A 17500-nucleotide genomic window follows, 5' to 3' on the forward strand; every position below is an offset into this window, starting at 1 on the left:
CTTCCGATTGCCGTCCGCAACTCAAAAACGCGCGTGCTTAAGCTCCCTAATAACGACGGCGACGTGACTAGACGTCGTGTTTTGTTCGCCACTACACAATGGATCTGAACGTTCGTTTTCAACTTACGTGCATTTCTTTTAAGTTTTCATTTTACAAATCTGCAATGTAAATAGACCGCGAGCAGTCTCTCTTTTGCTGCAAAATCGTTGAAACAAACGCGTACGCTGAACTTTCAAAATGGCTCATTGAAGCTGTGGGTCGCAAATACCGCGGGCGTTGGTTTGAGCGAACCCGCAGCTTCAGCCAGAGACTGTTCGCAGTGTACAATGTAAAATGACCATATTTCAAATTCTATGGAGAACACGACTACACAACGGCAAAATTTCCATTCTCCTCTTTCTATGGACACCGCCAGAACCAGTTTAAATAGTGGGTAGTTGAATAAAGGGGGTAGTTTCTAAAGAAACTGTGGTGCTGCGTCGGTGGGGAAGCAGTATACAAAAATTTGGTTTTATCAACGGAGTTTATAATGTAAATTGGCCACCGTACAGACATTCTAAAAGCTGACGTTTCAAGCGTTAGCCCTTCGTCAGAAGGAATCCGTAGTTGAATAAGTATGGGTAATTAAATGGTGACGAATGCAATTAGGGAATAATTTCACGCGCGTTTTGTCCAAAATCAAATAATTTCCCGAGCCTTCAGAAGAGGGAAATTATTCGATTTTGGAAAAAACGCAATTGACAAGTTACGTTCATACGACGCCATTTTGGCACTGTAGAAAAAGTTGCCATGGCAACATTGTAATTTCATACGTGAATTATAAATTACGCTGAAGTTTCGCGCCAAAAATTAAGGAGTAATTTGTCAGCCGTGTTGTTAACGGAAATAATTCCACTTCTCAATTCTCAGCGAAATGCAAGTGTGTCTCAAGTTTACGCCCACCGCACACTAAAATACCAGTAATGTAGCAGCTCTCGTAACCGGCTATTGTTTGGTATATTGTAAGCAGCTTCTATTGTTTAGTCTTTTGTTTTTGGCTTGGGTATCGAACCAATTACATTATACGTTACGAGAGCTGCTTCCAAATACCTCTCGAAGCAGTTAGCTCGACTGTTTGATCTCAAGTGTAGGCAAACTTTAGAGAGAAATTCGTTTCGCGTGGCCATTTCGAAACTTGAAAAAATGTTTGATGTTTTTTTGCCATGAAAAACGAATTCCTCACCGTTTGCAGCAATCGAGGGAATCTGGCCCTGCCAATCTATCACCCAGTGAAATAGCAAGGCCGAGTCACCTGACCGCGGAGATTGAAGTGCAGAATAGTATTCTGAGCGAAACTTGTCGAATTATGACCGGAATACCGCTGTCCAATTGACCGGAGTGCAACGTATTTCTGGTCACTTATTTTCTGTCCCTTGTTTCTTTTGTTTTGCGTAATCTCTGCTCCGGTACTTGGAGAAGAAACCCGTTTCTTTCATAACTGAACTTGGCCAAGCCCTAAGCGGAGCGGGGAAGAAGAGTGGGGGAGGGTTTTTTTTGGCATTTTCGTCGTCGTCGTCAATCTAAGATCCCTATTATGTATTTATTAGCTCCTCCTTTATTCTGCAAGATAGCCATGGTGTTATTAAACTCTTTTATCTCACCGGCCTTGTCGATCCAAGACTGATATGCATGAACTTGTCGATCCAACTGCTGTTGACGTCGGACCTTAAAGAATTTTCGCCTGGTGTCGACGCGTTCTCGCTCTTTAGCAAACTCGCTGATTAAACAAAAACAAAAACAACAATTAAAATCTACGTTTCTTCCGGTAAAAAAAAAAGAATGAACTTAATGTGTAAATTCTTGATCATGAAGTGCGGGTTAAAGACGAAAGATAGAAGTGATTCCCGCACTTACCAGTATAATTTCAAGTATCTATGAGATACAACTTCCCTAAATTGTCCCGATAAGTGCGAGGATTTAATTCATTCGTCGAGTCCTTTCACGGGAACGGCATGAGCACAACAAATTGACCTGGGGCCCGTTTCTCGAAAGTCCCGAAACTTTACGGGTGATTTTCGGGTGTCACAATTCCCTTTGTATCTCAAGAACGGAGAGGATTTAATTCGTCAAACTTCAGAGTTCTTTTTCTTTTTGTTACCTTGAAAACATGTTTAAAGATCAGCTTTCCAAAACAAGCGGTTGGCAATTTCACAAAAGGCTTTTCGGGCCCGAAAAGTTCTCGGGACTTTCGAGAAACGGGCCCCTGCTCCCAACTGGCTCAGTTAGTAGAGCATTGAACCGGCATCGCAAAGGTCATGGGTTCGAATCCCGTTGAAGCAGCCCGAATTTTTTAGGTGCATGTCTATAAGAGACAATGGCTTAAATTGTTTCAATCGAGTGTCGTAAAACCAAAACCAAAGAAATTACTTTGAACAATCAAAAAGGACGGAGGCAATCCAGTAAACCAATCAAAACTCGAAGTAGTTACACGTTGCTGACTCAAAGCGAGGGAAAATGTGCACGCGCGAGCCACGATTGGTTTTGGTTTCACCCTTCTGATTGGTTCAAAAGTACTGCGAGAACTTTGAGCCAATCACTGAGTGAAGTAACGCAAAACCAAAGCACTTTGCTGATTACTTGCGACAGTCAATTAAAAACCGCTAAAGTACGAGGACCAACAAAAAAAAAAGGAAAAAGTAAATCGTAGTGAACTCACCCGCTCAAAACTCCCAGCACAAGGTTAAGCACGAAGAAAGAGCCAATTACGATGAGCGATACAAAGTAGCAAGAATAAAGATATCCGTCTGTGTCCACAGCATCAAATGTCTAAAGAAATGTTTTTTTACAATCAAGCGACCAAATAAATTAGATTTATAAAGATCATGATGAACAGAAATTAGTGATCATGATTACCGGTTATAAGTCCCCTGAAGTACCGTGAACGGAAATACAGACACTTTTAATATTTAATATTTAGTTTTCCGCTTTAAAACTCCTTTTAATTTCCTTTCTTGCTTTAGGCCTTTCCACATTTTCGAATAGAAATTCAGTAAAGGCCGGAGTTTACAGTCATCAGCGGAAAACTACATCGATAGGACTCATCAAGAGTCAAAACAGGCCATGATTAAATCCTATGAATTTTATGGTCATTACGTGTTTGTGTTGCATGGCGTCAACGAAACAAAAAAATCTACGTCGTAGCGAAATCAACGCGAGGGCTACCAAAAAATACATTTTAATGAGCAATACAATTCATTTGCCTGTCCTTTTTGAGGTTATTGGACTATCCTTTCCGTTCTAGACATCCATTTTCCTGAGTCCGCATCGTGAAATGAGCAAATGTCACTTGAAGTCGTACGGAAAACGTGAACACTTAAGGGCAAATGTTTATTCCGTTTTTTAAGGTCAAACGCGTTTAGGCTGATTTGCAGAGGTTGAAAACACTGGGAACAATGTTGAAAAGGTTTGTGCAAGGTAATCTAAGATTTTCCGTGACGTTGCTGTCGCAGATCCGCATTAAGTTACTTTCTGTGCGCCAACGCGTTTCCACATTAACAGGATAACTTTTCTAGGCAAAAATATCTTGAAAACAGGACTACATTTTACGTAAGATGCGCAAGATGATTATGTAAAAAAAAGATTATGACTACCTGCCTCTGGTGAGTCATCATCCCTACCTCCAAGGAGAAAAAATCTTCTATTCTTAGCCTATTTCGGAGGGGAGAGGGGCTTGATGTGTACAAGCAAGAGAGCTCATTTGCTAAACCAATGATCAATAATTTGTTAACCGTCCAACGGAAACGCTCGTAAAATTCCACTTTAACCAATGTTCTCGAAATTGAGGTGAAAAGGATAATGTCCTCAATTTTGAGCTCTAACAAGTGGATATCCAAACCTTAATTTAAACAATAGAAGACAGACATCTTAAACTTAAAAAATAAAAAAGAATATTTTGTACCCAGTACATAATCTGTGACCATCCCTCCATTGTTATGCACTGGAAAACAGTTATCATGGCAAGAGCGATATTATCAAATGTAGAAATCCCATCGTTCGGGCCGGCCCAGTGTTCGCGACATTCGTAACCACTGCTGCAGTTTCTACCATGGAAAATTGCCCGAACTCCAGGAAAAGGTTCATTATCACATGGACGAGGATTTTCCTCTAATTCATCTGTCAAGAACAAATCAATATCCCATCTGGTGACTGTGCAATAATAACAACGATACCGATAATGATAATCATAATAATACATATGAATTTGATCTAATGCGCTTAATAATTAAACGTAACAATTAAAACTAATAAAACACCAATCAATAATCTTTAAGACAGACATGTCAATACCCTTAAATGCTGTATGTGATATATACAATATGAGCGGCAAATATTGTACATGACTTATTAAACGTCAGCATTTTAAGTGTTAATGTAAACTAGGAATTTTTGGTGATTCAAGGCATTTTAACAGAGAAAATTGAAACAAACGTTTAAGCAAATGAAGAGAATCTGTATCAGATATACAGATATTAACTAATAAAACGTCTCGTCTTTTTTCCTATCATGAATTATTAATGAGTTTTACAAGTTAAAATACTAAGCATATTAACCATATACTTATTTAAATAATAAAGACATAACAAAACACCCAACGTTTGCTGTTTTCTAACAAAAAATCTCCTATCATTTGTAATAGTTGTATCATCGAGGTGAATACCAAAAGAGGCGTACTTTACTTGCGCGAAAGAAACCTTCAAGAAAGGCTTTAGTGTGTGCATTAACATTTTAAGATAACCGTATCATGAGATCGGAGGATGAAGAAAGGTTTTCGGTACTGAGCATGCGCATAAGGTTTGGAGGCCCACATTTTTCGAAGTGCGCCTGCCCAGAACGCAAAATTGGTACTCGTAGTCCTCCTTGTCCTCCGATTTAAAGCTCCCTATCGAGAACGACTACGAGTACAAATTTTCCGTACTGAGCATGCGCATAAGGTTTGGAGGCCCACATTATTTGAAGTGCGCGTGCTCAGAACGCAAAATTCGTACTCGTAGTCCTCCTTGTCCTCCGATTTAAAGGGCCCTCATAGCTCCTTTCGACATTCACTGGCAGGTTTCGCCCAAATAAAATTCACTAAACTCAAATAGAGAACCACTTGTGTTACTTCACAATCATTTTTGCTACAGAAGAAATTCATAAAACAGTGACACTATTAAATCTTCAGAGACCATTGTTTTGAAGGTTACATCTAAATACTATGGCAGAAACGTTAGCGTTGTCTTAACACTTCTCAACATTTAGCCGACTTTTGGTCTTTATTAGCAGTAGAGTGTTTTTATTCACGTGATTAGTAACCTTGTTTTTCCACTGAACAAACAAATTTGCATGATAATAGGGCTCAATTCCCGAAGGATAAGTTGGGGACACCAACATGGCCACCGTCCCTTTGTTTAGGGACAAAAACATGACGCCGTGACGTCACGTGAAAACACTCTACACTACCGGTGAATAGCATTTTCGTTGGCGGGGAACTGGGCTAGCTCATCGGGATCTCCAGATCTCACTAAGGTGGAAAAGTGAGAGATGGTAAAATTGATGAGGCTGTCAGAGTACATGAACTTCGTAAGAATCAACTTAATTAAGGCGATCACATTCGGCCGACTATCGGATCTGAGTAAGAAAATCGATAACACTCTTAAGGTTTTTGCTTTTCCAACTCGTTTTAAGTTAAGCGAGTCGGCAAACTTCCACGAAATTCTCATTAAATTTAAGCCGGAAATACAACAGGCGTGCCATTTTTATTATTTTTATTATTGTATTGGCACGTGCTCTCTCCTCATTTAATCTTAACCGTGAAAACAAGTATGATTTTTAAGTCCCTTAACGAAGTCGGCAAACAAACCACTTTCAGGAATGTTAAGCGATTCGTGCAAAAATATTTGTTTAATTTTAAAATACTTTTCAGATAACTTCCCTATAGCCAACTCGGCGCTACGCCGCTCGTAAACTCTAGAAATGCATTATCAATGATCTGCTGTATAAAAAGTAGACAAAAAACAAAATACTAGTATATTTCTTGGCCCGCTTTTCAGATAACGAGGGTATGCAAAATATTTTAAAATAAAGCAGCAAATTCACTACTTACTCGTTATTTCGTTGTAGCAGGATCTATGGAATTTATCTCTCAAGAATTCCAGCCCGATAATTGCGTAAATTAGAATACAAAACAAGACCAAAAGTGCTATTTGAAGTAATGGAACCATTGCACGGACAATTGACTTCATTACAACTTGTAAACCTGTAAAACGAAGAGAAAAAGAAGGATAAGATCTTCCTGGGTCTGCAAAAAAAGGCTGCTGGTTCCCTGCTACAAATCCCGACTAGAATGACACTGCATCCAAAAAAAACAGCGGATATTTCAATGTAGCCTAACTCAGTCACTAGTTTTCAATAACCATTCCACCTCCAAACCTTTCTAGAAGAGTAATGTTTCGAGAGGAAAAATCTTTTCTTTTTTCCTCCTTGCCTCCTCAACACTGCATGTCAATCTAAGGTACGGTAAAGTCTTCCACGAGCCTACAAGGCCCATCAGGCCGGCGCTGATCTCCGGTTAATGTAGCATGAAGTGACTAGGAGTATTTCTAGTCCCCCCCTGGATGGGATGCTAGTCCATCGCAGGGTTACCCCCAGCATTATTCGCCGCTACCCATTTATACACCTGGGTGGAGAGAGGCACTGTGACAGTAAAGTGTCTTGCCCAAAAACCCGAACGCGGACCACTCGATCCGGAGTCGAGCGCACTAACCATGAGGCCACCGCGACTCCCACTCATGCCAATCTAACGCCCTCAGTAATGGCCGAGGCTCTTCGCATTGTCCTTTCAATGGTGTAACTGTTATTTAATGGCTAACGTTGTGACAAAACCCCTTTAAGAAGATTGAAATCGTATAACTGAGGTTAAAGGGGACTGGAACCCATGACCGAGCGATTAAACCAGACATCGAGTGTTCATGGCTACAAGCGAAGCTCAAGGTCCAATTCCTTTTAAGTCCTACCAATTTCGATCCTGTTTAGAGATATATACAGGTGGATATGAATACCCTAAGAAGTATGAAAATATATATGAAGAAATCTTGAGATGATAAACGGCCAAACAGACGAACCTATGTTAAAACTCGAATGTTCTCTGAAGGAATCAACAGCGTTTAATCTTTACTTACTAGGTATGCCAGATATAAGTTTTAACGGCCTCAATACTCTCACGGCCCGCAGTGCTTTCACATCAAGGCTTGTGTTAGCCTCACTGAAGATTCTAGTAACTTTTGGTAGACTTATGATTCTGCAGATAAAAAGCAATAATAGAAGTTACTATTTTTAATAATAATAATAATAATAATAACAACAACAACAACAACAACAAAGGCGCATTTCCAAAGCTCAATGCGCCTTACAACCATTTTATCACCAAATATATTTCAATATATTACCTTATTTTAATGTTTAACATACTACTACTGTGTCCTCTAACTCATTTGCGTGACTTAATTGGCTGTACGTCATGCAATGTCACGACCCTGATGATGAAAAGTGTGGACGTCCTTTTTTTGGCGTGATTTCGGGTTATAACGTCGAGATGGGTCTGTTTCGCAAAAATATCGTCAATTTCTCGGGCAGAAAGCAGAACTCCCTAAATACGAATTATTATTTCTAACGAGGCGGCTTCTTGAAAATATTTCCCCATTACCACGGAAAGTGTAGTCTCTTTCACAATTATTCAATGCACACGCGTTGGATGTGAGATGGTAAATTGCCAATAAAGGCCGGTACACACGAGGGAGCTTGCTCCCGCAGCACGCTTCTGCAACACGCTCCCGGAGCAAAGCTCCCTCGCCTGCACCAACGATTTCTACTGAAAAAATATGTTGCGCAGCAAAACTTTTGCTCCCTAGTTTTGCTCCCTCATATCAAACTGGTTTGATATGAGGGAGCAAGCTCCAGGGGCAAATCTGTTGCACGGGTCTGTTTCAGGAGCAAGCTCCCTCGTGTGTACTGAAATTTGCTTGCCGTGACATGACGTGTCTCCAGTTGGCCAATCAAATTGGCTTATTTTTTTCATCCACAACAGTTCCCATGCCCCAATCGGGTTGTTTCATCATTTAGCTCCCTCTTCGTGTCCTTCGTGTGTACTGGTTGGGGTACTTACCCGGGAGCGTGTGTCGGGAGCGTGTTTCAGGAGCAAGCTCCCTCGTGTGTGCCGGCCTTAAGGCGCGTAAGGCCGCGTTGAATGAAAACAATCTGGTATGTAACAGGCATGAATGGAATAATTGTTTTGTTAATTGGACGTTTGGATCCGTCCGTCTGTCCAGGTTGCTCGAATCGTGGTCAGCTTTAATCATCGTAAATTATGTAGGTGCTTCATTTATCGCTGACCAAGTCGTCCCAGTGCGCTAGATACGCAGTATATGCGGATGACAATTGGAAATTCACAGAGGCCATCTTTCTACAGACTTATCCAATGACTTAAGTAGACCAGGTTTTCAACATGTACAGCTGGAACCAGATTATGATCATAAACATGGGCTCCCGCCATAAACATACAATCTGTATGTATATCTTACACCGAGTACGTGAACGACGTATCCACTGTCTTATTCCGGCATTTTAACTGTGTAAAATTGAGGTTTTGTATTTATCTGTGAGGTCTGTGTGGAATATTACACGAAGCTGCAAATTATTCGTCCCTCGTTAAGTGAAGTTTTCTTCCTAGCACTCTGAGCATTGAAACTTTCGGTCTTAAGAACGTCTGAGATCAATAAATGTAAATTAATGCTAGCTGAAGTGGGAAGGAAACCTATCAAGGGACATTGTCTCCTCACACTTATTTTCCATCGTTAAATCTATTTTACTTCTAATCTTCTTTAATTATTTTATTTAAAAAATACTATTATAATTCATGAACATAACAGCTTATCAAGACACCGATGACGTCACGTGCATGAGCTTTTAAAGCCGATAAAACAATCCTCGTTCGAATTCTTTATATAAAGAATAGTAATGAAGCCTGGCTTGTTTTTCTTCACAGCATGGTAATATCTTCCTCTCACATTTTGCACCATTGTCTGGACTCTAGATGGACACGCTTTTTGTGGAATGTTTAAGTCGTTCAATTAACGCGCATGTCGTGTTTTTGACAGTACTTTACCAGTCATCAAAAAGTATTAAAAAAAAAAAGAAATAAAGACGTCTATCAACTGACTCTTAGCCTGAGTATGTTCTTTGCATGTTCAGTACAGTTTTGACTAAACCGACTCGGGCTCATCGTTCTCACAAAAAAAGACTGAGTAATTCAATGTACTAGCGATGATGGTAACATGAGATAGTGAGCTTTACGCATCACTGATAAATTCATCATTTTTTAAGAAACCTGTCATAATTACATGACTACTTGTCAAGTGTCTGTCAACCTGTCAACGTTACAGACGAAAGGTCTGCCTTACCTTAAAAGAACAAATGTGACAGTCATGTTTGAAAAATTATACAAAATGGTTGTTTACCAACAAATAAAGAATAAAATTGAAACGTTTATCTCATGCAGCTAATTTAAGAAATGTTTTGGCACCGTCTTGAGTGACAGCTCAAAAACGATGAAGGTTATTTCAGAGCATTTCATGTTCCTCAATCATTATTTATTTATGTTTTTGTTTTCGAGAAATTTTTAAAACTAGTCTGCTTAGCATACGACCAACCTGGTCTGCTAATTACCATGCTCTTTCTTGCTCTTTTCGCCGTATTTCGTCACTATTATTCAGCCTGTTTTCTCGTCCTCGAATTTGCTCTTTCTTCCGCTGCTAGTCACTGTAATTTCGTCTCTTTATTCGGGCTCTTTCTTGCCCATTCTCGTTGTTCAGTTGCCTCTAATATTTCACCTGTTTTCTCGTGCTCTCAGTTCAGCGTTGAGCATCGCTTACTTGTCAACTGCTGAATGTTCTTTTTCTCTTTCTCTCTCTCTTCTTTCCTCGTTGAAAGACATATTTTAAAAAATGTTTCGCTTTTATTTTGGTTGTCTTCAAAAGTTTTGCTGTTTTTACTAAAACGCAGTGTCAAATGCAGTAAGCTGGCCATGCAACTTCCCGCCAAAAACACGGGTTCCATGCAGCCCCATGCACCTTCCCGCCCAAATAACGCGGGTTCCAGCGGTGCGACAATTTTGTGTACTGCCTTACATGAAAGGTTGAACCTAGGGACGGACGGTCGTACGATGACGTCATAACCAAAGTATATGACAGGTTAATTAAGGTTATCATCCTTCCGCGCGCTCGGAGCTTCGCTAAAAACATTTTCGAGTTATCTCGCGGTGTCATGTCCGTGTACTTTCTACGAAAACTTCGAGCTTAAGCTGCAGTATTTTTTAAATTTACCTCCATAACTTTCTAGAAGTGAATTTCTTCAAGTCAGTTAATGCTTTTCTTCTATTCTGTGGCTATTGTTGACGACAATGGACAGTCTTTGCCAATCTTTGTTTAGCCCAGCTGAAATCTGGTTAAACTACCTCTCCTCATATCCTGTTCCCCTAGCTCTTGTTTCATCCAATTTCAGTCTAAATGTTCTTACAAAGACAAGTTCGAAAACAGAAAAATGGACAGTACATAGCATTAAGAAATTTAAGGGCTTTGGTCCTCCCCTAATTTCGTTCAACGGCGCAAACACTTTGTTCACCACGTTTTTTTCTCCTTCGATAACCCGAAACAATGCAATGTTATTATTCGCACGGGCCCGGAATGTGAGAAAAAAGTTTTCCACGAAAACGTCACGCGCTTTGAATTAGATCCATTATTGAAATTTGACTCGGGTTGGTACGTGCAAGTGCCCTCAGGGAACACAACACAAGAAAAGAACGCAAGATTCACACAGACAAAAAAACGTCTAAATAGAAACTGACATGGTTGCCTAGGGGACAGCTATTTCATAGAGTTACGTCGTAGAATTAGAGTTAAGTTTCCAAAATCCTGAATTCAAGATTTTGGAAGCCAACGTCATTCATAAAAGCTAAACTTTTGTTTAGGCCTAATTAGGCCTAAGGTTAGCTTTTATGCATGTTTAGGATACTTTTTGTATTTCTGTATTTCTAAATTCAGGGTTTTGGAAACTTAACTCTAACTCTACGACATAACTCTATGAAAATAACTCTACTGCTAGTCAACCTCGTTTGCCTATAGCATTACAAGATAAACAAAAATGGAAATCGCTTTATAAAAATATGGCGTGACAATAAAACAAGAAGCGTTCAGTGTAAACGTTCTTATGTAATATGTTGCTTTAGCCTCTGTTTTCAACCTACTTTTAAGCGAATTTTTGTTCGTGTATTATTTCTCGTGTTTTATGTAATCTTCTTTTCCTGTGTTATATCCATAAAAACATTTAAACTTAACTTATTAATCTGAAACAGATTGTCTCAGCTGAAACGTCATCCATGATTCGCAGCATGCTTCTTTCGTTATCAACTTGACTGCGACAATTTTTGCTAAACTAATTTCATCGACAATAAGAATACTAGTATTTTATACAGTCCTTGTGCTTAGTTTTAACTCGAGCAAAGGTAATCGCGAAAAAAATTGTATGTTGCCAGTGAAAGTATACAAAACAATTATGTTATTAAAGACCGTTGGAGGAAATGTTAAAGCTACAGCCATTGTAAATATGTGGACCATATTTCGTTGCTAGTCTGCTTACTCTTTACATGTCATTAAAATGATACGAGGCTTGAAAAGAATTACGACCTTAAACTGTGCTTTCAAATTGTGAAGAGTACAAAGCCACTCAGTGCTTTGTATCTTGAGCATAAACCAAACAGCCATTGTTTAATTCACTCGTATACAGCGAATAAAACTTTCACGCCGATAAAACTTTTAAATATCGTGGATTGTATATTGCACATTTTTGTTTATTCACAATAATGTTATCTCCGCAATTGGTCATGATAAACTATGACATAACCATAATTTAACATTTCAGCTGCCATGAAACTTCAAAACGATTCTGAAGTTACCAATACAAACTTATGATCAAAATAATCATGTAGCTTTTTCACAGGAAGGCCATGTGTTTTTGCTACAGCCTAATGTTCTATACTCCAGTTCATGCTGGGTATTCTTGATTAACAATCTCCTCATCAATGTTCTTGTAGGTGCGTAAAATTGCAACCAAACTTATACATTTTCATACCTAGGACAAAATTGTGGGTAGTAGTATGAAGCCGAGTCTTTTCCAGTTTGACCTTTTCAGTCAGCGTATTTCTGACTTGTTTTGCGAGTTTTCGATCCTTTCAGTAGTGCATAAATAAGAAGTTGTGTCTTTCAAGGTTACTGCAGTTCTTATTATACTTCTCGCTTTTTAAAAAAGTAACGCCATTTTTCGGCAAGACATAGAAGCGCTTTTGACTCTTCCATTTACCACGCACATTGCGAAATGAACGTTTGTGAAAAAAGGAGTCGTTTGTTAAGTTCCATACCAATTAACAGTAGCTTTTTCAGGATTTAAACGCTTAAAAATAGACGTTTCTATATTGGTACAATTCAAAAAGCAAGAGAGCGCATAAGCACTAATTATTCCCACTATCTATTATTGTGTGGATCGCCATTTTGAATTTTGTTTCTCCAGAAAAAAAGGAAACAACGATTGGTTTATCTTGGGACTTTCAAGACTTGGATATCTGGCGGTGATTCGTACCTTCAATAAACAATGATATAACTCAAACATATAAGGTGCCGGTGATAAAAATGATTCATCTGCGTTAGTCGATTTTCATTTAAACCACAATGCACCAAGCATATGAACAACAAAGAGGTCTTAAAGCCAAAATTTGAAATTCACTATCTCACGATTTTGTATTGAAAAATGATCATATTTAAATAATTCGTTCACGATTTCAAAAACAATCTAGGCATGATAAGAAAAAAAATACACGAGAACATTCAATCTATTCCCCAAACGTTTTAGTCTGAGGGGATTACGAAAATAACTAGAGCTATTTCGCGTACAATACCATTTTACAAAATATGACGCGTTCGTAGTTTTATTTCATGTAAAATGCGCCTGCATGCGAACTGAACCACACAAAAATACTAAGATAGCAACGACAAAATTATTGTGAAACCAAAAAAAACTCTTGAAATGGGAGCTTTCTCTGAATGATATCAAGGAACATATGTTAGTGGAGATACGCTCCGCCAAAAAGTCCTTGGTTTAAAAAATATTGGCTAAACAAATAATGAAAACAAACAAATCTTCCATTTTCGTTGAGCGCTATCTGCTAGCGACTTGCGCTAGACTTATAAAGCGGCTAGCCAATAAAAAGTTGCAACTTTACTTACCCGACAACAATCACGACAAAATCCAGAATATTCCAGCCATTACGTAGATATGACCCAGGATGAAGCACAAAACCAAACGCCATTATCTTGAGAAGAGCTTCGACACAAAATATTCCAACAAAGTAATATTCAGAGTCATCCTGTGGTTAAAAAAAAAAAAAACGGGAAAAAGGGAAAAGGGTTTAGATCGAGTTTTCACCAGTCAAAGTTGATTATAATGCAAAATATAGAGGTCAAAATAAAAGCATTTGAGTTTTCAGTCACTTACAAGTTTAACAGACAAGTCCGTCCTATCATTTTCTGGTAGTGGAGTACTTAGAGCTAATACAATGCAGTTGGCACCAATCGCAAGCAAAATAAAATATTCAAATACTGTAAGACAGGTTAAGGATCAAACTGAACATGGGTTCGATGAGGAAACTTCGCAACCATCGGCCTCAAAAATAGATACATCCATTAATTAAACGTATAGTTTAAAAAACGTTTTGAATCATTACAAGATTAACCTCCTTAGACTGACCTTGTTGCAGATTCGAATAGCGAAAAAAGGAACTAATAAAGACGTAGACCCTAAAAATTATAACCAGCATTCAAACGCACAAAAAGGATATTTAGATTCCACAATAAGCTTAGATAACTTGCGGACAGGGTTAGTCTCTGATAAGCAAAACAAGGCACGCGTCGGGCTCCGTGCTTGGTGGAGAAACTGACTTCCATGCAACGACATGGAGCGTGCTTTTTGAGGTGGCGGCGGCACGTTGGACATGCGTTCATTCTTCTCTGCTTCACTGTTTCGCATTTCCTGGGAATGTGGCTGGTCGCCTGTCTTCTTGGCCGTTGTCGCAGCATTTCGGCCCTTATCCATCCCTATGAAAATCAGCAGATGGCGCATCAGGTTTGTAAGTCCGCATTTCAAAGTGAAAAATGGTGACCGGTGTGAAACTCGAAGCGGGCAACAAATTGCCTTATGGAGCAAGACGGGTCTAAAAAACCGATGTCGGCGAAATGCTGGTTGCGACACTCAGTACTATATCTCCCACATCGCGAGCTCTGTAACGACGGATCGTGTAAATTAACGGCGTTCTTTATGACCCTTTACGAAATAACCTCATCGACACGCAACCAATGATCTCAAAGCTAAGGATGTTTTCCCTTTTTTAAAAACGGGTGTCGCTAAAAGTAACCAGCCAGTTCAGAAATTATGGGCCATATCCTCAGTTTCTCATAACAAAAAAGTACCTCGGCGAGGTGCGCATATTAAACAGGATATAATACACCTGCCACTTGCTAGAAAAGCCGTGCTAGCTATTGATATTTAAATTCACCATTTTCCATTATTATAATATGACACGGATCTGACAGTCTGCCACCTCAGGTTAGAACGTGTGTTTAAACTACTCGAAAATAATCAATCCGCTATATCGAGCCACCGAGCTCAACCGTACAATAAAGAAAAAAATCTGCGTTTCGTTCAGTTGACTTACTGCTGTCGATGAAAGGATTCGCAAAAGAGAGCAAGGATTTTATGAGCATGATTCTTAACTTTGGCAGTTGCTGTTGTCATCTAACAAGTACTTCCAAAGAAGGACGAGGTCCATGAGACTATTTCATTTCTGACACATTGTGCTATATCTTGTGAATAGTACGTCCTCATTTTGCGCGTTAAAACCCAGTCCGAGTTGAAACTCAGTCAGTAATTCCCATTTTCCTTCAACGGAACTTAGATTGTTTTTTATTCATTTCTAAGTTAGAAAAAAGCAACTTGACTCGCGCAATCATTTCATTAATTAATGTGAAAGTGTATGAAGCAACAAACCTCACGACAGTAATTTTTCGCCAGAACAGCTATACCTCAGCCAAAAATGTTGCATCTAGTATTGGAGTGTAGCCGGAGCCTGAATTATGCAAAAACTAGATCATTCGTACCTTTGTTATTTTATAAAAGCTGTTTCGTTTTTCAATGAACAAATTCTGGTTGCACATATGACAAACCGGCAGAGATTGGCAATACGAACAAGCGCAACAAAATCATCACACCGTTAGCCTTTGCGAAAATGTTCGAAGCACAACTGTGGTATAGCCAAGCATCTTGGACTTTTAGATTTCTATGCAAATAAATGAATATCAGACGATGAATAAATGAATTTCACTCATGAAAGATATGAATTTTGACATCGATTTCTTTTTTTCTCGATTCTCTTTTCTCAGAGAAAAGGCAATCTGTTTCCAACGCTAATTACAGCTCGTCTTGCGCCACATTTTCATCGTAAATTAGTTCCCCTGTGACATATGTAAAATCATTTTCACTGACGACGCGATAAATCCCGCAAGCTTTCAAACCATCCGCCATTTAAAAATGCTAAAGCATTTAAACTGGTGGAGGATGATTCACCCGTATCGATTTCGTTATTAAGTTGCAAGCATTTCTATACCAAAAAAAGGAAGATTCGCCGCTAATTGAATTTCTCGAATTTCTAAAGCAGTGGAAAGCCGTTGGTATTGAAATTTTAATGACTTTTTGTTTAGCTTCAAGTGAGATTCGAAATTTTAACTTGAGAAAAAACCACAAATACGCGGAGTCAAAAAATCAATTCGCCAAAAATGACAGGCGACAAACACGAACAGGAGCTAATGATGCAAGGTGTCCTTCAGCAATGTTCCGTGTTTACGAACGATCGAACTAAAAATAGGTAAAGAAGCTGTCTGTTGGTTAATGCTAAAACAATCGTAGGTTTTGGTCAAAACACGGAAGGAATGGTTATGAAGAAGTCACGTATCATAGCAAGATTTACAACAGAGACGCGCCCCCGAAAGTCAACGGACAAGTAGTTTTCCAAAATGACTCTTGGTCACTAACTTCCAAATGTCACAAATTATACAAGAATTTTGTTATTTCTTACCTTAAATTCCAGGCAAAGGAGACGTGACAGCAACACATACTGTTAACTGAAAGAAAGCATAGAGACACAAGTCGGTCACTCGGCACAGAGGAAAACATCTTGGACGTTGCACGAGGGAAATCGACCCTATGGGTGACTTATAAGCACAAAGACACACTTTTGCTTTGATGACTTAGTTTTAGATCTTTCAAACGCAGGTTTTTAAGACTATCAACGTGGGTTTGAGGTTTTGTTACAATTTTAAGTTCTCTCTTTCAATCGATTTAATATTCATCTCGCATATTACTTCTCTTTGCATTTTATGAATTAACAAGCTTGCTGTCACTCAGAATTCACAAGTTCGTTCATTTCCAATCCATAATAACTTGTGAGACTTCGGATGCAACTGAAATAACTGCAAGCTCAGCTTTCAAGGAATCAGTTTACTCGACGGAGTACGGATTTCCTTTGTTTACTTCAGTGTACCCGTGGTGCGACTGTTTAAAAGGAGACAAGGCTTAATTAAAGTGTAGTTTTTGCGTTATTTCAATAACTGTTGCATTTGCATTGTGGTCTTTTAAAAGAAGCTGGGTATATTCTTGACAACACAACTATGTATTTGGCTCAAAATCATCACAGTATAACATATAATGACTGGACATTGGCTGCTTTACGGAAAATGCGACATACTAAATGGAATGGATTTACAGTTTACTTAAGGTCCGATGCAACGAATTCCTTCTAATCGATCTCCTGATGTCTGACAAACAAGAAGAAACGGCTTAAGACAGATGGTATATTAAACACGAAGGTAATAAACACCACGAGGGGCAGAGCTCATCCCACTTTCGGAATCACATAATTTTGCATGTTATAGTTGCTTGAACGTAAGCATTCATTTAAGGACCTATGTCACAGAATTTAGGATAATGTGTGGAAATTCGAAGATGATAATGATTTTGTAACTCGAAAATAGCTAATTTCACGCGAAGTACATTTTTCTTGAGTGTACACAAGTAAAATAAGGCACCGGCACTAAAAATGCAGATTGTTTGAACTATGCCCTCTTTTTAGCCGTAACTTCACCTCTTTGGGTTCCAGATTTCATGTTGTTTCTAAGTTTACAGTGTTATAACATACCAAAGGTCGCTTACGAAAAAGAAATCAACAAATCAGCCAAAATATTAACTGGTGGAATTATAATTACACATAGCGAAATGCAGGCAAGTAGTTAACAATTCCTCATCTTTCCACAAATTTATCTGTTTTTTTAC

The 17500-nt window shown here is 38.9% G+C and overlaps 1 protein-coding gene across 2 annotated transcripts in view; it reads right to left on the reverse strand.

Moving 5' to 3' along the window:
- LOC138025986 (voltage-dependent calcium channel type A subunit alpha-1-like) overlaps positions 1 to 17500 on the reverse strand; it is a 77926-nt gene that overhangs the window by 56617 nt on the left and 3809 nt on the right. Inside the window, exons 3-11 of one of the 2 annotated variants that reach the window (XM_068873164.1) lie at positions 16248 to 16293; positions 13948 to 14214; positions 13616 to 13719; positions 13348 to 13487; positions 7198 to 7316; positions 6123 to 6275; positions 3939 to 4153; positions 2697 to 2806; positions 1642 to 1757 (exon numbers count right to left, since the gene is read on the reverse strand). In XM_068873164.1, coding sequence (XP_068729265.1) covers positions 1642 to 1757; positions 2697 to 2806; positions 3939 to 4153; positions 6123 to 6275; positions 7198 to 7316; positions 13348 to 13487; positions 13616 to 13719; positions 13948 to 14212 — 1222 coding nt within the window. In that variant the 5' untranslated portion in view covers positions 14213 to 14214; positions 16248 to 16293. Of the gene's footprint in view, positions 1 to 1641; positions 1758 to 2696; positions 2807 to 3938; positions 4154 to 6122; positions 6276 to 7197; positions 7317 to 13347; positions 13488 to 13615; positions 13721 to 13947; positions 14370 to 16247; positions 16294 to 17500 lie in introns of those variants that run through there. The other variant, XM_068873157.1, reaches the window with a different exon arrangement.

Source organism: Montipora capricornis, chromosome 2 (genome assembly GCF_036669925.1).
Source record: "Montipora capricornis isolate CH-2021 chromosome 2, ASM3666992v2, whole genome shotgun sequence".
In the NCBI taxonomy this organism is placed as follows: domain Eukaryota; kingdom Metazoa; phylum Cnidaria; class Anthozoa; order Scleractinia; family Acroporidae; genus Montipora; species Montipora capricornis.